Source organism: Mus caroli, unplaced genomic scaffold, assembly GCF_978045245.1.
Source record: "Mus caroli unplaced genomic scaffold, Mus_caroli_1 scaffold_8, whole genome shotgun sequence".
Taxonomy (NCBI): Eukaryota; Metazoa; Chordata; class Mammalia; order Rodentia; family Muridae; genus Mus; species Mus caroli.
The window spans coordinates 133,600,923-133,621,183 of record NW_028227263.1 but is presented as its reverse complement, the minus strand read 5'-3'; the positions used below and the strand labels follow the sequence as shown (position 1 = coordinate 133,621,183).

General features: G+C 38.8%; 1 protein-coding gene across 1 annotated transcript; it reads left to right on the top strand.

Annotated features, from left to right (window-relative positions):
* Positions 1–420: 420 nt before the first annotated feature.
* LOC147003604 (NACHT, LRR and PYD domains-containing protein 4B) lies at positions 421–20,088 on the top strand. Its single transcript, XM_085841046.1, has 8 exons — positions 421–697; positions 4,489–5,487; positions 5,663–6,215; positions 9,052–9,210; positions 9,641–9,805; positions 15,404–15,574; positions 16,291–16,461; positions 19,995–20,088. Exons 1-8 carry the CDS (start codon positions 421–423, stop codon positions 20,086–20,088), a joined length of 2,589 nt encoding a protein of 862 aa, XP_085697172.1.
* The last annotated feature ends 173 nt before the right edge of the window (positions 20,089–20,261 follow it).

Genomic DNA, 20,261 nt, shown 5'->3' with positions numbered 1-20,261 from the left:
TCTCTCTCTCTCTCTCTCTCTCTCTTTCTTCCATTGTATTTGGTTCTATCCTTAATCTTCCTGATGACCAGCTACTAGTTCCTGGCCATCAACACAGTGGCAGGCATGGGAGCCTCCTTATGGTATGGGCCTCAAGTTGTACCAGTCACTGGTTATCAAAAGTTCTGACTCACCCTTACCCCGGCACATCTTGCAGGTAGAACATATTGTAGGTTGAAAATTGTGTGGCTGCAGTCCCTGCCTCTTACATGAATACTGAGGTTTTACTTATGTCCTTAAACTTATGCAGCAAACACTTTACCAGTTTAATCAATTCCCCAGCTCTTTGCACCATCCCTCTTCTTTTGTAACTAAGCTGCTTGCCTAATTTTTCCACAGATCCATTCTCTCTGAAGACAAGTCGATCTTCATTTAGACAAAATGGCATCTCTATTTAAAGATTTTGGCTTTATATGGTACTGGAAAGAGCTAAACAAGATAGAATTCATGTATTTTAAGGAATTACTCATACTTGAAATTCTACAAATGGGTCTAAAACAGATTTCTTGGACTGAAGTAAAGGAAGCATCTCGGGAAGACCTTGCCATCTTACTGATAAAACATTGTAACGCGAATCGAGCCTGGAATGTGACCTTCAAAGTCTTCCAGATGATTGGTAGGAATGTTACCACTAATAGGGCAACAGGAGAGATTGCTGGTGAGTTGATCAAAGCTGTTTTAAGTAAGTGAGGTTTGTGTCATAGCTTTGATAACTCATCTTCATGTTCATGTACCATGGGGACAGCAGGTGTCATGGCACATTATTCTCCTTGACAAAGGGGGCAGCTTCATGCAGACATGTTAGATCTAGTTTATGTATTCAAATGTATAAGGGTAGCATACCCTAACCTAGATGGTTAAACTACTACACAGGACAGTATTAATGTTCTCCTCAAATCTAAGCTGGAGCCTTAACTCTAGAGTGAAATGGTAGCACTGAGGATTTAAGGCAGCAGCAAGAGAAGACACCTGAAAGAAAAGAAGATGGCTTTGTCTGCAAGGTGCTTGCTATGTAAACATGACAATCTGACCTTGGATCTCAGCAACCACATAAAAGCAAGGCATGGTAGCAATATGGACAGGTAGCTTTGCAAGTTCTGTGCTAGCTGAAAATTTTTGATTCTAAAATTGAGATGGAGAGCCTAAAAAGATGACTTAGTTATTAAGAATAGCTGCTCTTATAGAGGAACTCAGCTGTGTTTCTAGAACCTATCAGGTGGTTCACAACCATCTGTAACTACACATTCAGGAGATCCAATGCCTTCTTCTATTCTCTGAGGGCACTGCAGACACCTGGTGCACATGCATTCATGCAGACAAAATCACCTATTCACCCAAATTAAAAGCAAATAAATATTTATTTTAAAGCAAAGAGCAGCTGAAGAAGACACCCAATGTGGACCTTTGGCCTCCTCATGCATGTGCACTCTACTCCTCCCCTCTTCACTATCCCACATACATTACAATTATGTATTTGAAAAAACCTTATAAAAGAAAAGACTTGTTCCATAGACATTATGATCCTGAGAGTCATACTTTTATTTATCCTAGTGGTAGATACCATGGATGCTTTAAGGTTTAATTTATTTCTCTGTCTTTGAGGTTCCAGTGTCTTACTATGATAATTTGCTTTTGCTTTTTCTATGATCATTATGCTTGGGATTCACTGATAATATTATATTTGTGGCTAGAAAATTTTCTTTACTCTTCAGTCTACATTTGTTTCACGATTGTCTCTGTGGTGCTCTTTCTCTCCCACCCTATTTTGAGATTCTAGTCACACATATTAAATCTTTAACTAATTATCAAAATATATGAGAACAGTTAGAAATTATTTTATGTGTATGTGAAAGTACCTACATATATGTATGTGCCCCATGTGTGGACAGTGCCCTTGGAGGCCAGAAGAGGACATCAAATCTTCTGGTACTGGACCTACAAAAGGTGGATGCTACCATGGGGATGCTTGGATATAAACCCAGGTCTTATGAATGCTTTTAACCATTGAGCCATCTCTTGAGCCCCACATATTACATCCCCATACAATGTCTTTTGTATGTCTCTTTTCTCTTTTCTAGGCTCTAGGTTGGATTTTGTTAGTAACTGACCTTAGGCCCTCCTTCCCCTGTACAGTATTGTAGTCAACCTGTTGACTTCCTTTGACTTTTCTTACACATATTTTTCATATGTACACATATGAACACTTGTGTACTATGATGCACAAAAGGAGATCTGAGGGCAACTTCTGAGTTAATTCTGATTCTGTCATTTGGATCGTGTAGACTAAACTGAGGACCTCAGGCTTGACGAAAAACGCCACTAAGACATCTCAAGAGCCCCCATCTGTTGATTCTTAAATTTATTTCAGACCTTTTACGAAGGTATAAAATTTGCCTTGCTTTTTCTCAGTTTCCCCTGATTCATTAACCTGCCTTTAATTATTTTTGAGCACATTTTAAAAATGAATGTTATACTTGGCATACAAAATGTTTCAATGTTTAATGTGTGTGTGTGTTGTATCACTGTGCTTTGCTTGCAGTATCCCCCACTGTGATTCTTCCTTCACTCATTTCCCTGCCCCTAGTTCTCTTTGCCCCCATAAGTCCCTTTTCTCTTTTTGCTTTCATGCCATATATATATATATATATATATATATATATATATATATATACACACACACACATACTTACGTATGTATATATATGTATATATACACATATATACATATGTATGTATATATATGTATACACACATATATATGTGTATATATACATACACACACACACATATATATGATTTTGTGTATGTTGAAAGTTTTAAGGTATCTTTTCAAAAATTGCACACATGCATGAATGTGTATGGGATTATGTGTGTGAGTGCAGAGGCTGCAGAGTCCAGGCACTGGGGAGATGGGTCATAGGCATAGGCATAGGCATAGGCATTGTGAGCCAACTGATGTGTGTGCTGGAAACCATTCTCAGGACTTCTTCCAAAATAGCCAGCTCCCTTAACTACTGATTCATGTCTCTAGTCCCATTATTCTATACTTTTAATGTCAGTGTGACACTACCCATTTTCATCATTATGTAGTCAATCTTACATTGATAATAATACCATTTTTCAGTTTTGTGGTCTTATGGAAACAATGTATAATTACACTGTGTTAGGTATACACATCTGAGTATGTGCCAGGGTTTAAGACACTGATGTTAAGAGTTTGGAGAGCCATGCATTCTGCCATACATGGTTGGAAATTTTGCTGTCCCAATAGAGCAGCTGCACACAGCACAAAGTACTATATAGTCCTGCATATTATCTATGAATGCCATTCTTTTTGTTTCGAGTGAATACGTTTGTTAAATACATAGCAAGTCAAAGTAAAATAATAACTAGAGAATGATAGAAATATATGGTATGTAGGTAGGAAAGAGAGAGAGACATAGATATTTAGATAGATGACTAGATACCTAGATAGATATATGGATAGAGACATAGATATACAGCAAAGCATCATTAAATTTGGGTTTCAAAAGTTCTGGTAGAAATTGACAGGGGAAGCCTCTTTAAGCCAACAACTAGAATTTCCATGCAGAGCAGAGAATATCATCTCAAGTTTTATTCCAATTGAAAACCAGTTAGTGCTAGGAAAGTTACATCACCAAATCAGGCACTCATAATATCATCAAATTTTACTCTCACACATCCAGCAGAAAACAGGTTGGGGAGGGGGAGCTAGTTGGAGCTCCCAGTTGAGCTGTTTCTCCATGGCTGAGTTCCTGACTGTTCTAGTGCTGGCTTCTTTTCCCACTGCAGGTACTTTTATATAATGAGGCAAACAGCCATAAAATTTTTTGAAATGGTTCATGATTTAGCTGATCTCAAAGGTTACTCTTGAGGTGTTTTATTATCTTCCCTTCCTATTGCAGAGTTAGGGCTCAACCCATCCTCATACAAGAACCCAAGAAAGCTCTATACATAAACAGGTTTGGGTCTGAAATCATGGAAAGGGACAACCTCACTTCAAATGCCAGCTTCTGAAAGAGCAGAATGACAGTTTAACTGTAAAATATTCATGAGACACAAAGAAATGTAACTGTGCTCCTAGGCCAGTGAAAATCTTCTCAAATTAACTAGCATTGTTCTAGGCCCATAGACTTCTACAAACATACATCATGAGGGGGAGGTGGCTAGGAGCATGTCCCACTCTTGCAAAGAACCTGATTTCAGTTCTCAGCACCCTGGAGGGCCACTCCTAGACAGCTGTAATCCATCTCTGGGTGTATTTAACACTTATGACCTCTATTGGAACCCATAAACACATTATTGAAAATCAAAAAAAAATTTAAGTGTACATTCTGAAATGAAAATATAGAAATCAGACTATATATGAGTAAATGTTTAACTTAACTTTGATATATTGTGGCCTTTTTTCCCCACTCTCTGACTCAGCACACTCAACAATATATCGAGCTCATTTAAAGGAGAAGCTGACCCATGATTGTTCTAGAAAGTTCAACATCAGTATTCAGAATTTCTTCCAGGATGAATATGATCATCTTGAGAACCTTCTTGTACCAAACGGAAATGAAAACAATCCAAAGATGGTTGTCCTGCAAGGTGTAGCTGGAATTGGCAAGACTATTCTGTTGAAAAATTTAATGATTGTCTGGTCAGAAGGCCTGGTATTTCAGAACAAATTCTCTTATATCTTCTACTTCTGCTGTCATGATGTGAAGCAATTGCAGATAGCAAGCCTGGCTGAACTGATCTCCAGAGAGTGGCCTAGCCCCTCAGCTCCCATGGAGGAGATCCTATCCCAACCTGAGAAACTCTTATTCATCATTGACAGCTTAGAAGGGATGGAATGGAATTTTACCCAACAGGATTCGGAGCTGTGTGACAACTGCATGGAGAAGCAGCCAGTAAATGTATTGCTGAGCAGTTTGCTCAGGAAGAAAATACTCCCCGAATCATCTCTCCTCATCTCCGCTAGTTGTGAGAATTTTAAGGAATTGAATGACTGGATTGAGTACACAGATGTGAGAACAATAACCGGCTTCAAGGAAAACAATATTAATATGTGTTTCCACAGCTTGTTCCAAGATAGGAACAGAGCCCAGGAGGCCTTCAGTTTGATAAGAGGAAATGAGCAGCTGTTCACTCTATGTCAGGCCCCTGTGGTCTGCTACATGGTGGCTACTTGTCTTAAAAATGAGATAGAGAGTGGAAAAGACCCAGTCTCCATCTGCCGACGTACCACCTCCCTGTATACCACTCACATCTTAAATTTGTTCATTCCCCACAATGCCCAAAATCCAAGTAACAATAGCAAACACCTGCTGGATAACTTGTGTTTTCTAGCTGCAGAGGGCATGTGGACTGATATATCTGTGTTTAATGAGGAGGCTCTAAGGAGAAATGGGATCATGGATTCTGACATCCCCAGATGGAGACTGGGTCTTTTCCACTCTCTATCTCATTTTTAAGACAAGTAGCCACCATGTAGCAGACCACAGGGGCCTGACATAGAGTGAACAGCTGCTCATTTCCTCTTATCAAACTGAAGGCCTCCTGGGCTCTGTTCCTATCTTGGAACAAGCTGTGGAAACACATATTAATATTGTGCTGGATATTGGAATTCTTGAGCAGAGCAGGGAATCTGAAAATTCTTACATATTCCTCCACCCGTCTGTCCAGGAGTTCTGTGCGGCCATGTTTTATCTGCTACATAGTGAAACGGAGCACTCTTGTCAGGATGTTTGCTTTATAGAAACACTCCTGTTTACTTTTTTAAAGAAGGTCAAAAAACAGTGGGTTTTTTTGGGCTGTTTCTTCTTTGGTCTTTTACATGAAACAGAACAAGAAAAGCTGGAGGCATTTTTTGGCTACCACTTATCTGAAGAATTAAGGCAACAGCTGTTTTTGTGGCTGGAACTCCTATTGGACACTTTAAATCCTGACATAAAAATAAATACCATGAAGTTCTTTTACTGTCTGTTTGAGATGGAAGAGGAAGTCTTTGTACAGTCAGCAATGAACTGTAGGGAACAGATTGACGTTGTGGTTAAGGATTATTCTGATTTTATTGTTGCTGCCTACTGCTTAAGCCATGGTTCTGCACTGACAGACTTCTCCATTTCAACCCCAGATGTGCTGAATGAAGAGCTAGGCCAGAGGTATATGTGAATCTTTTCACTATCTTTACTTTTTGTTCCATTTCATAAGCTTTCCTTATGTATTGACAGATTCAAAATTCACCCTTACTGGTTGTGCAATGGCAAGTGTTCAGCCTAGAAACAACATACAAACAACAAAAACAGACTCAACAGGTTGTGTGTGTACGTACATACATGTAGGCATATGTATGTCTGCTTATATGTGTATTCATGTACAGAAACACATACGCTCACATATATGTGAAAAAACAAATTCACCTTCTTTGACAATAGCTTCCACTTTTTTAAGATTCATTTTTATTTTGTGTGTATGTAGCTACATCTTAATATGCACACATGTGTAAATGGCCTCAATTCCCAGAAGATGTCAGCAGATCCCCTGGAACTATAGTTAAATGGCAGAGGGTTCTGGGATCCATATTCTTAATATCAGAAGAAACATGAGCACTCTTAACCACTGAATTGTCTACAGTCTGATAGATGCCATCTTGAGCCCCAAACTGACTCTTTTAAAGATATGTTATTTCATCTTATTGATACTTATTTTTTTTTCGTAATTGTTCTGAGACAGGATCGCACTATGTAGCTGTGAAAAGTCTGGAACTCTGATATCCAACTGCCTGTCTGCAGAGTCCTGCAATTAAAGGCATGCACCTCCATGCCTGAATATGTTTCTTAATTATTAGTTATGCATATATATTTAGCAGTGTTGCATCAGTTCATGTGTATAGGGGCCCAGGAAGTAGTTCAGTTCACAGAGTATTGCCTGCTATACTGCTCAGGGAAAGGATTTGTTCCCCAGCATCATATAAAACTGAGTATAGTGGTACATACATGTAATCAAAATTCACTGATAGTGGAGCCAGATCAAAAACTCAGGGTCATCATTGCTTATTTAGCAAGTATAAGACAAGCCTACAATTCTTGACACAGTGCATATAAGGAATAAAAAATATTAAAAGGTATGGTGGTATCATGTTTGCAACCCCAGCACTCAGAGAACAGAAGCAGGAGTTGCTCTAAGAATTTTAAACTAGTCTAGGCTATACTCAAAGTCAGTTCCAGGTGAGTCTGGCCTAAGGAATGATATTCTGTATTTATAAAAAAAAAAAAAAAAAAAACCTTGAACAACAAAAATATATGTGGATAACTTATGATCACGTGCCTTTTTTTTCCCGCTCCCATTGTGTGGATATAATGCAGGTCCTCATCTATACTGGGCCAGCATGTTACCAGGAATGCAATCCCAGCTTTTTTTTTTTCTTTTTAAGACATTGTTTAGCCTTTTATTCTTTGTGTAATCAAAACTAGCATTGAATTTTTAATCCTTCTACAGCAATAGCATAAGTTAATTTGGCAGTTTAAGAGCCCTGGAATTTATCCTTGGGACTTTCCTTTTTGTAGTTAAAATGGCCGTGTTATCAAACAGCAATGATATTATTCAACCATACTGTGAGCACCAAGTGTAATGATCTATGTCATATGTGTTTTCTACCCATCTGAAACATGAACATCATATACAGATTTTTTTTTTGATCTCCTAGCTGCAAACTGCCTTGCAAACACTAAGTGTCATGGAGACTATGGTGATGGCTCAGTTGCACAAATATGAGAACTTCAGTTTCATACCTAGATCCACATTAAAAAAAAAAGAAAAAAACAAAACAAGAAAACAGTTGTGCCTAGTAGCATGTTCCTATAATCCCAGCACTAAATGGGCAGAGACAAGTTTTCCATATGTAAGCACATAAATGAACACACATGCATGTGTTTACGTACTCCACACATATACACACAAAAACATTTACTAAATTAACTAGTTTACTACTCAGGAATGTGTAATGTTAACTGGCAAGATGACTCAACAGATAAAAGTCCCTGCCCTCAAGTCTGATGATCTACATTCAATTCCTTAGACCACAAAGTAGGAAACCTGATTCCTGTGTGTTGTCCTTTGACCTCAACACATATGATGTGGCACATACACCATCTCCCACACCACACACACACAAAGTAAGAAATGTTACAAGGCAAATTTGATTACCATGTTGGAGGTGAGAATAGTAGGCAGAGAAGTCATGTACATTATCCAAGATTATAAACGGAGGAAGTAGTTGCATCTGAAGCTTGAGCCAGGAGATCCTCCTTCCAGGTTTTATCTCATTGGCTCTGGCATCCTGAATCATTTCTTTCATTCTAAATGTGCCAAGGTTATCTATAAAGGAGGTTTTCTTAACTTCAATACTGCCAGGCCATCTGTATTGTCTTATTCTGCTTTGGGAGTGGGGGGGGGCAGGGAGGATAGGTGAAAGCATCAGACAAACCTGATCCCCAGTGTGTAGGATTCTCAGAATCCTCTGGCCCTTTCCAGTAGACATTAATTGAATCTCTACACTCAAGCTGTAACATCCAGAATCCCACTACCTTGCCATGTGTCTAAGAACTGCAAATATGAAATGACCTCACCTGGCTACCCTTACTCAGTATAGGGAGTCAGTTTGCTACATTTATGTGCTGTGACTTTTTGTAAATGAATAGAATCTGAAAGTGCTGGCAGGTTTTATCATCTATTTATTTTTATTTTATGGGGTTGAATGCTTTTGTCTATGTGTGTGCATGTACTTGGACTGCATACAGTAGCCATGGTGGACAGAAGGGGGTGTCATATATCTGCGAGATTGGTGTTATGGATGGTTATAAGCCAGCATGTTAGTATTGGAAAATGAACTCAGTTCTTCTGAGAGAAAAACAAATGGTCTTAACCAGTGAGCCATCTCTCCAGCCCCTTGAATTAATTGTCTAACAATAAAATGTATTTCTTTCTCCTCTGTTACAGGGGAAAGCTACTCATACTTTGGCATGAAATATGCTCTGTGTTCCTAAGGAATAAAGATATCAAAATACTCAGAATGAATGACACTATTTTCAATGAACCGTTCTTTAAAATCTTATATTTTTATTTGAAGAAGTCCAGCTGTATCCTTAAAACACTTGTGTAAGTTTAAAGTAGACTTTGGTTTAGTCATATCATGGAAGTAACATAAAAGTCTTCCCACCATCTCTCAGCTAACTCCATAAACAAAAGCTTATATAGTCTAAAGTGGAATCTCACTGCTTGGTACCACTAATGTCTATAGCTGACTGTTTTTCATTTAGAGCTATCCCATGAATTATAGGATGATAAGAGCATTTATAGGGCTCTGCTTTCTAGGTGCTCAGAGCTTCCTCATGTAAAAGCCAACCTTGTCTCTGCAAGTTTCTCAAAGTTCTCATGGAAAAGAAAAATCACCCAGTTTGAGAACCAGTGAGCTTTGTCACTGGGTTACAAAATTAGAGTGATGTTGCCATTATGGAATATGGCATCTTGCCAAAGATTAGAGCTTAGGCTGATTGTAAACTGATGGATTCCTCTCTTTATTCTGCAGGGCAAATAATGTTTCCTTTTTATGTGATAAGCGCCTATTCTTGGAATTGATTCAAAGTTACAATTTGGAGGAATTGTATCTCATATCCACATCCCTCTCCCACAGTGATGTGGAAATGTTGTGTGATATCTTGAACCAGGAAGAGTGTAAGATACGCATACTGCAGTAAGTCTTTGTGTTCACCTACCTCACTGAGTCTCCTCAAATGGGGCATCTTAATTTTGATCCACTTGCTGTGATTAAAAAAAGAAAAAATTCTGACCTAAGCAATAATTGATTTTTTTAATTGGATCCAAAATTTCAGTTTATGGGCCATTGGTGTGGCTAGTGAGAGGAGCAAAACAACCCCCCCCCCAAAAATAACAAAATCAGAAACAAAAACTAGAGGCATAGTCACATCACATGCACAGTCAAGAACAAAGAGCAGTGGATTAATGGACACAAGCTCCTGCTCAACTAATTTCCTCCACTTCTATATAGGTTAGGGTCCTGCTTCCTGAGTAATGTCCACCTACAGTGGACAGGTCTTACCATCTCAGTTGACTTCATGAAAAAATCACCCATAAACTGGGCCACAGAACGTCCCTATCAGAGAAACCCTCATTGAGACTCCCTTTCTAGGTGATATTAGATTTTGTCAAGTTCACATTAATATTATCACAGGACTACAGTTTTTAATTTGTGCACTTGTGTCCTATTTTTCTATTATTCATGTGTAGATTTCCTCACTTTAAAACCTGATCACTAAGGTCAATGAAATGAGTTGGTTAAGGCACTTGTTGCCAACCCTACAACCTGAGTTCTATCTCAGGACCCACATGCAAAAAGGAAAGAACAAAGTTCTACATGTTGTCCTGTTTTGCTACACATCTCTACATAATCTTTTGAATGATGTAGCATTTGTGCTTGGGCACTCACATAGAATGTAAATAAGTAAATAAATGTAATTTATAATAATTTAGAACTGCATTGTTACATGCATTTCTTACTCTACTAGAAATCTAGAGTTCAGTGCTCCTCCTCCCTGTGGTGATTCACAACCATCTGTAACTCTAGATTCACACAATCGTATACCTTCTGACATGTGCAGGCACTAGGTATGCATGTAGTACACAGACACATGCAGGCAAAATACTCACACATGAAATAAAAAAATGAGTAAGTCTAATGTATATTTTTATTAATTTGAACTGATTAAGGAATGTGAAATTTAATTTCTAGATGAGAATATACACATTGAAAACCATTGTTTCAGTTCAGATTTCATGGCTTCCTACCTGTCTTAGGACTCAGTACTCTCACTCCTGAGTGTGTCTCTGGATGCATGACTCTATTTGCTGAAAGATGGGTGCTTCCTGAGCCATTTGTGGAAGGTATTCCTACCTGAAAAGCTGAAATTTTTGACTGAAAGTAAGCTTGATGAAACTCCAATGGCTCTAGGTATTAAATCTAGATGACTCTTAGATATTGTTGGTGGCAGGAATTTGATGACAAAAGATGCCATGTGCTTTACGTATAAAATTCAAAGATATATAGGATTGTGATATTAGAGGCAGAGATAGTAATTCCAGGTTGTGGCGGCTAATGACCGAAAATGGGGGAGAGGGCTGGAAATGAGTATGGAGGTCAAAAGTTATTTTTTATTTGACTTTTTAAAATTTACATTTCAAATGTTATCCCCTTTCCCAGTCCCCCCCCCCAGACCCCCTGTCTAATCTCCCCTCCCCTGCTAATACAAGGGTGTTTCTGAATCCACACACCCACACCCACCTCCCTGCCCTCAAATTCCCCATACACTGGGGCATCTAGCCTTCATGGGATCAAATGCCTCGCTTCCCATTCATGTCCAACAAGGTCATCCTTTGTTACATATACAGCTGGAGCCATCGATCCCTTCATGTGTACTCCTTGGTTGGTGTGGTGGTTTAGTCCCTGGGAGCCCTGAGGGGTCTGGTTGGCTGATATTGTTCTTCCTACGGAGTTGCAAAGCCCTTCACCTCCTTCAGTCCTTTCTCTAACTACTCAATTTGGGACCATGCTGGGGATCTTGTGCTCAGTCCAATGATTGGCTGTGAACAACCGCCTCTGTATTTGTCAGGCTCTGGCAGACCCTCTCAAGAGAAGGCTATATCAATCTCCTGTCTGCATGTACTTGTTGGCATCTACAATAGTGTTTGGATTATTTGGTGATTGTATATGGAATGGATCCCCAGGTGGGAAAGTGTTTGAATGGCTGTTCCTTCAGTCTCTGCTCCACACTTTGTCTCCATAATTGTTCCCATGAGTATTTTATTCCCCTTTCTAAGAAGAAATGAAGCACATACACATTGGTCATCTTCTTGTGCTTCATGTGGTCTGTGAACTTTATCTTGGATATTCTGAGCATTTGGGCTAATATCCACTTATCAGTGAGTGATACCATCTGTGTTCTTTTGTGATTGGGTCACCTCACTCAGGATGATAGTTTCTAGGTCCATCCATTTGCCTAAGAATTTCATGAATTCATCCTTTTTTATTAGCTGAGTAGTATTCCATTGGATAAATATACCACATTTTCTGTATCCATTCCTCTGTTGAAGGACATATGGGTACTTTCCATTTTCTGGCTATTGTAATTAAGGCTACTATGAACATACGGGAGCATGTGTCCTTGTTATATGTTAGAGAATCTTTTGGGTATATGCCCAGGAGTTGTATAGCTGAGTCCTCAGGTAATACTATGTCCAGTTTTCTAAGGAACAACCAGACTGATTTCCAGAGTGGTGGTACCAGCTTGCAATCCCACCAGCAATGGAGGAGAGTGCCTCTTTCTCCACATCCTTACCAGGATCTGATGTCAACTGAGATTTTTATCTTAGCCATTCTGTCTGGTGTGAGGTAGAATCTCAGAGTTGTTTTGATTTGCATTTCCCTGATGACTAAGGATATTGAAAATTTCTTTAGGTACTTTGCTGCCATTCGGTAGTCCTCAGTTGAGAATTCTTTAACTCTGTACCCCATTTTTTAAAAGATAGTTTTATTAGGTATTTTCTTCATTTACATTTCAAATGCTATCCCAAAAGTCCCCCATACCCCCCCCCACTCCCCTCCCCACCCACTCCCACTTCTTGGCCCTGGCGTTCCCCATGTACTGGTGCATATAAAGTTTGCAATACCAAGGAACCTCTCTTCTCAAAGATGGCCAACTAGGCCATCTTCTGCTACATATGCAGCTTGAGACAAGAGCTCTGGGGGTACTGGTTAGTTCATATTGTTGTTTCAACTATAGGGTTGCAGACCCCTTCAGCTCCTTGGGTACTTTCTCTAGCTCCTCCATTGGGGGCCCTATGTTCCATCCAATAGATGACTGTAATCATCCACTTCTATATTAGCCACCATATGCAGACACTATTGCATATGCCATCTATATTTTGCTGACAGGACCCTGATATAGCTGTCTCTTGTGAGGCTTTGCCAGTGCCTGGCAAAAACAAAAGTGGATGCTCACAGTCATTGTTAGATTTCTACTGCAGCATAGAACAACATGGGATCAAAATAGACACTGGATCCTAATTCCAGTAGACCATATTATTTATTAAAAGACAGTGAGAGACAAATGTTTCCTGTGGGAAAGTATTGCCTGTGTTGGGGAAAGGTGGCTGAGACTCTTAATAGCAGTGATATGAGGGTATTGCTTGAATCCATAAAAGGATAGGTCAGTTGTCCAATCTCTCTTTCCTTGGGCTTAGAATATAGCCAAAGGATGCTTTGAAAGTTCTGAATTCTTTCTTTCCTTGGATTATTATAGCATTTTGTGCTTACATGCTGACAAGAAGATGGTCATCAGTAAGAAACCTGTCTAGACTCTAAGGCAGAAACATCCCAGAAACCAAGTCCTCTCAGAAACCAAATAGACAAAATAAGTAGTTTTAATATCTTTCGATTGATACAGTCCTATTACTAAAGTTTAAAATCACAAACCTAAGAGACATAGACAACCATGGGGGCATGGGAGCACTGCTGGAGAGGAGGCATGAGAGTTACAAACACACATACTGTTCTTTCAGTGGACCCTTTTTTTCTAGCATCCATGTCAGTCTACATCACAACTTTTAGCTCTAGGTCTGAGGAGCCAAACATTCTACACAGGCGCCCTCACTCACATGGACAGACCCACCCATATCATTTACAAATGTACATAGTTAAAAGTGAAATCTTTAAAACATGTACTAATGCACACATACACCAACCAGGCTTGCTTTCAAACCCTGTAGTTCCAACTGTGCAGGAGGCTGACACAGGAGGACTTCAAGTTCAACCATCAAAACAACCTTTGTAACAGGGTTGAGAAGGAAAGAACTATCTCTTCAAAGCTGTTGTATTTCCTCTACATGATTACTGCGCTATGTACCCTCACATATCATATATAGCCATTAATAATCATTTGAAATTTTTAATTGTTGCTGACTTAACATTTGTAGTTTTTCTTTTTGTTACTCTCTAGTCATTATAGTATGAGAATTAGTTGATATTTAAAATGTACTGCATAGTATATGAAGATTGGAGGAGGTTGGAACTAGTATATGGGAGAGTAATAACAGGTTTGGACACATGCTGAACTGAATCACTATACATATAACTCTTGAGTGCCTGCAGATTTTTGCATCCACAATGACTCTGACCTCACATGCACACACATTGCTCCTACCCATAAATACCAAGGTATAAATGTACTAAATTGCAAAAGATGGTCAACTAGACTGAAGTCCCTAACATAGGCACATAGAACTATGTCAACAACTTGGTTTTGAAATCTAGAGTGGACTCTCAACTCAGGTAGTCAAAGAATACAATGCCTATGAGATCATTGACCCTAGTTCATACTGAATGTGCCTCTCTTGTAATTTTGTATGCTAACATGGAAGAATATTAAGGTCTTTTAGAAGGCAGGAGAGAAAGACAGATGGTTTAGTGTTTTGGATAGTGCCAAGTGATTTCAATTTTTCATATTATGTATACCTATATATTTAATATTATGATGTTTAATGTTACCTGTCAACTTAGCACAATGGAGAACCATCTGAGAAGTATCAATGAAGGAATGACTAGATCAGATGGGTCCAGGAGAATGTCTGTAAGAGATTGTATTGATTTTGCTAATTAGACTGTGAAGACCCAGGTCACATTAGGCATCACTATTACTCTGGGTTTGGGTCCTGGCTTATTGAAGAATGGAAAAGATAGCCATGTATGTATGAATTCTGTGTGCCCTTGACTTTACATGTAGTATGAAGAGATGTTTGAAGGTTCTCCCGCCTTGACTTCACAAAATGAGGAAGTATAATCTGGAATAATGAGCTAAATTAAAACTTCTCTCCCCAAAATTGATTTTCATAAGGACATTGTCACAAAAAACAGAAATGAGAATAAATCAACTATACATTATTTCAAATATATACATTTTCATGTCATTTATTATACAAGACAACATTGATATCATTGACTATATTGCAATAATCAGGTAATTTAAAAATTATCATTATAGACAGGGACTGAGGCATTGCTAATAGGAATAGATTTAGGTTAGCTTCAGGTAATGTCTTCCAAACAAAAGCATTGTCCACGATTTACTCAGATTCAATGGTAAATCTGATGTGAGTCCAAAGAAATGAAGGGAGATGTGCTGGATAAGCTAAAAATTCCTCCCCTTGCTTGAATATTTTATTACACTTACTCTGTATAAAGTTTTCTGCCCATTCATATACTCTTCTTTCCCCCCTACAGTTTAGCTAACTGTTCCCTCTGTGAGCACTCTTGGGACTACCTTTCTGATGTTCTTAGGCAGAACAAATCCCTGAGACACCTAGACATCAGCTACAATGTACTGAAGGATGAAGGGCTAAAGGTTCTCTGTAGAGCTCTGACTCTCCCAAACTCTGTTCTGCAGTCACTAAGGTAGGTTTCCTTGAGCTTGGCCTTAGAGGCCCTATTTAGGAATCTTTAATGTATACTCCTGAGAATATGCAGAGTAGAGTCACTTACCTCAGGTTTCTGAAGACCCTTCCTTAGGACAGATAGATCTGTGCCTTGACCTCTGTGTCATGGTTTTGGTAAGTGGTGGAAAGCCACTCAGAATATATACATAAGGGACTAAGAGAGAGAGGGGAATTATGACTTGTGCTGAAGGGATGGTTAAGAAGTTTGGATGCATGCTAGAAAATGAATGTATATCAACAGATGGAAAACTAGACCTCAAGTTCTAGATAGAGGGTATATTACTGATTTCTTTCTCTAGTCACTGCGACTGTGATTAGATATCATATAGAAGCAGTTTAAGGGAGGCAGGGTTCATTCAAAGTCACAGTATAGAACTCTGTAATCTCTTCTGTTTGGGAAAAAGGCATGATGGAGTGGCAGCAATGTATATAAATTTTTTCCTCATTATTCTGGATCAGGAAACAGATTGTGGAGCTAAAATCCAGGTCTAGGATATAGTCCTTAAGCCTACACACAGTGGCTCACAACTACCTGTTACATCTCAATATCCCAGAGATCCCTGGGCTTTTAAGAGACTGTCCTCAGAGGGAATACAGTGAGCATACTCTAAATGACTAAGTCACCTCCCATGCACATGCCTTCTTACCCTGGCAAAGAACTCCTTTTTGTTGTAGTTTGGAAGCCTGTCAACTGACTGGTGCCTGTTGTAAGGACCTTGCTTCTACTTTTACGCAATATAAATGCCTGCAGTGGATCAACCTGGTGAAGAACTCCTTGGACTTCAGTGGATTGCTTGTGCTGTGTAAGGCTATGAAAGACCAAACGTCTTCCTTGTATTCCCTAAAGTGAGCTGGCCTCTGTTCTCCTTTATAATATGACTTTTTATGGCTAAAAAAGGGATCAATTGAGATTTGAAATGTGCACCTAATAATATAATAATTTAAGATTGACAGAAATAAGAGTTGGGGAGATGGCTCAGTCCATACAATACTTGCCATATAAAATAAGGACTAGAGTTGGTTTCCCAAAAATTACACGAAAAATCCATGCATGGGCTTTGCAATTGTAATTTCAGTACTAGAAAGGTAAATACAGGAAGATCCTTAATTTACACAGACAAACAGTCTATTCAAATTGGTGAGTTCCAGAACAATAAGAAACCCCATCTCAAAAATCAAGAATGATTCCTGAGGTTGGCCTCTGACCTCTGCCTGTTTACACACCCACACTCAAAATGCAAGTAGTTCAATAATAAGGTGGTTGGTCACAGCAATGATAATCCTGCTACTGCAGAACCAGTAAACACATCTTGTCAAGAAACTCCACCTTTCACTGATGGACTAATTGGTGTTTGGGGAAGGGACACTACAAAATATTCTTTTAAAATTCAAGTTAAAAGAAATACAAGTAATGTTCTCTCGCTGGGCAGAGGAAGGGGGTAGATATTGCAGCATTGTTAGATTAAGTATGAAGCTCCACCTTGCCCTGTGACTGGTGAGTACCCAAATAATGGTGGTACTTCGTACTTTTATAATGATAATACATAAAAAAATGCTTGTAAATATAACATTTTTTTTGCAGAGAATCCTAACATAAGATTGTTTTGATCTACAATATAAAAGTATATTCAGTTACTTATGTTTTTCTTCCAACACAGTAGTCATTAATTACATGAGATAACATTTTTAACATTTCAGTATTTTAAGATAAAATGGTCTTTATATTAAGCAATTTGATTTTTGCTCACCTGGAAATTAATGTGAGTTCTCTGAGAACATTTAAGATAGGCTAAGTGAATTAGGGTAGTCGGCTTGTAGATGAAGGTTTATATTATGTATTTTCATATAAATATGTGATTCAGAGTACTTTATATAAGCATAAGATATTTTATAAGTGCAATATACACTAAATAATATTATTTTTTAATTTCTCAGCATTTATCTCTGTAGTTCATTTTCTCCCCTATGGCCTTCAAGTCAACATGTGATTAAAGTAATTTTTATGAAAGTATATGAGTTGAGGTGCACATGTGTGTTGAGATTGTGTACAGGAGACAAGAGGACATGCTCTCATGGTCCTCCATCATCAGATGTCACCACTTCATTATTTTTGATATAGTATCTCTCACTCAAACCTTGGGATGAAGCAATTCTGAAAGATGGATTAGCCATCAAGGGACCTGCCAGTCACTGCTTCATTGGTTCTTGGGAACCACAATCATATGCCAATATTTCCAGCTTCCTCTGTAGGCATTAGGACTTAGTCAGAAGTCCTCATGCTTATGTAGCAAACACTTCACTAAGAGAGCTATCTCTTCAGATCTCCATGGTCAGGGTCACTTTAGGTAGTTATTAAGCCACTTATTTCTAGGAACATGAAACCTTATCACAGTGTCTAACCTTTTAACATTGTAACATGGCACACCCACAGTTCACTCTCATAAACTGTGCAGTCAGTTTACAAAACAAAATCTTATTGTTCAGAGTAAACTTATACTTTCCTGATAGACCTTTTCATAGCTTCAGTCATTTGCATGTGGCCCATGAGCTGCAGGTTGAATACACCTATAAGATGTTGGGTTAAAATGTTTATAACTCTACCTGTCTCTCTTGGAAGGAACATCCAGGCTCACTTCTTTAATATTTACTCTTGAAATTCCCATGCCCCTCGATATGTTGTGTGCCTGTAAGATTTCTTTCTTACTTGGTGTTACCTGAAGGTTTAGGGGGTACCAAGCAGTAGTGAATGCATAACAAAGTAGAAAGAGGTGAGTTTTCTATCATTTTAGGAGCCTTCTAGCTCTGCAATTGATTCCAATTCAGCCATGTTTACTCTGCACCTGGGGTCAAGGTATCAGTTCCTCAGATTTGATCTGCAATTTTAGAGTCATTATTTGGCATGAGAAAATAAAAATGTATAGGTGTCATTATAATGTTGTAGATCTTATGAAACTAGATAAGTGTATTTGTTTCTTCTTGTCCTCTTATCCCACCATGGAAAATCGCAGACAGACATACATATACTACAATTGTCAAGTAAAGTAAATTGCTCAGTCAAGTAAAGTGACTGCAGTAGAACTATGAAGGCCTGAGTTAAGATTTTTACCATCCCTATAAAATAAAGTTGATTGTGGTCTCATGTGTCTGTAACCTTAGGTAGAGGAAGAACAGTGGAGGCAGTAGGCTTCTTGATGCTTACTGGCCATCCAGTCCATTAATGGCAGGTTTATTAAGAGACCTTGACTCTCGTGTGAGGCTATGCCAGTGCCTGGCAAATACAGAAGTGGATGCTCACAGTCATCTATTGGATGGAACACAGAGCCCCCAATGGAGGAGCTAGAGAAAGTACCCAAGGAGCTGAAGGGGTCTGCAACCCTATAGTTGGAACAACAATATGAACTAACCAGTATTCCCAGAGCTCGTGTCTCTAGCTGCATATGTAGCAGAAGATGGCCTAGTTGGCCATCATTGGGAAGAGAGGCTCCTAGGTCTTGCAAACTTTATATGCCCCAGTACAGGGGACTGCCAGGGCCAAGAATTTGGAGTGGGTAGGTGGGGGAGCAAGGAGGGGAGAGGGTATAGGGAATTTTCAGGATAGCATTTGAAATGTAAAGAAAATATATAATAAAATAAAATAGGGAGCCTGACTCACAAAGAATAGTTGCAAACAATTGAAGACACTTCCTCTTGACCTCTGACAGGCATGAGTATGCTTAAACACACACAACACACACAGACACATACATACACAAATTAAGTTTTTCCTTTCACTTTTAAAATTGTATGTGTATGTGTGTCATATATATGCATCTTGGCTTGAAGGCCAGAAGTTGGTATCAGATCCCTTGGAACTGGAATTACAGATAGTTGTAAACTGTAATGTGGGGAATTGAATTTGAATCCTCTGCAAGATTAGCCAATGCTCTTAGCCACTGAGCTCTCTATCCTGTCCCCAGAGCAATTTTTATGGAAGAGTATGGATTTTAAACATCTATCAGCATACCATCTCATAGCATGAATACACCACTCTATGAGAAGAAATATCCCTATCTCCCAAACTTGGTCTTAGAAAAAAATATGGAGGGAAAATGAGAATTTGGAAAGCACAAAAGGAGGGGTGAGGGTCTAGGGAAATGGCTCTTCAGTTAAGAGTACTTGCTGCTCTCACAGAGGACTCAGCTTCGGTTCCCAGCACTCAACATGACTGATTACAATTGCAATAACACTGGTTCCAGGGGAACAGGTGGCTTCTGACTTCCACGAGCACCTGCATACATGTGGTCCACATAAGTTCAAACAGGCAATGGAACATAAAAATAAAAACTTTAAACTGTAAACAAAGAGTGAGTTAATGCTGTTTTTTCTTTACATCTTTCTAGACTGCAAATGACTGACTTTGATGAAGAATCCCAGGCATTTCTACGTTCTGAGATACAAAGAAATAAAATCTTGAGGATCGAAAATGGTGTGTAAGCAGAAGCAGAAATCAAGGGTGGAGATTCTGATGCAAGAACAATGGATGTATTGTGAACTCAAACTACTTCTGAATGAAAGAGAGGAGGATCTTTATTTTGTCCTATTGTGTAAAAATTACAGGTCACTAACACTGCAGAGACAGGATTTCTTTTTGCCACATTCAGATGAGT

Excerpts from the sequence above, each read along its gene's own strand:
- LOC147003604 (XM_085841046.1), top strand. The coding sequence starts at position 421 with ATGGCATCTCTATTTAAAGATTTTGGCTTTATATGGTACTGGAAAGAG. Across the intron at positions 15,575-16,290 it reads TCTGTTCTGCAGTCACTAAG|TTTGGAAGCCTGTCAACTGA; the intron begins GTAGGTTTCCTT and ends TTTTTGTTGTAG. Across the intron at positions 16,462-19,994 it reads TCTTCCTTGTATTCCCTAAA|ACTGCAAATGACTGACTTTG; the intron begins GTGAGCTGGCCT and ends ACATCTTTCTAG.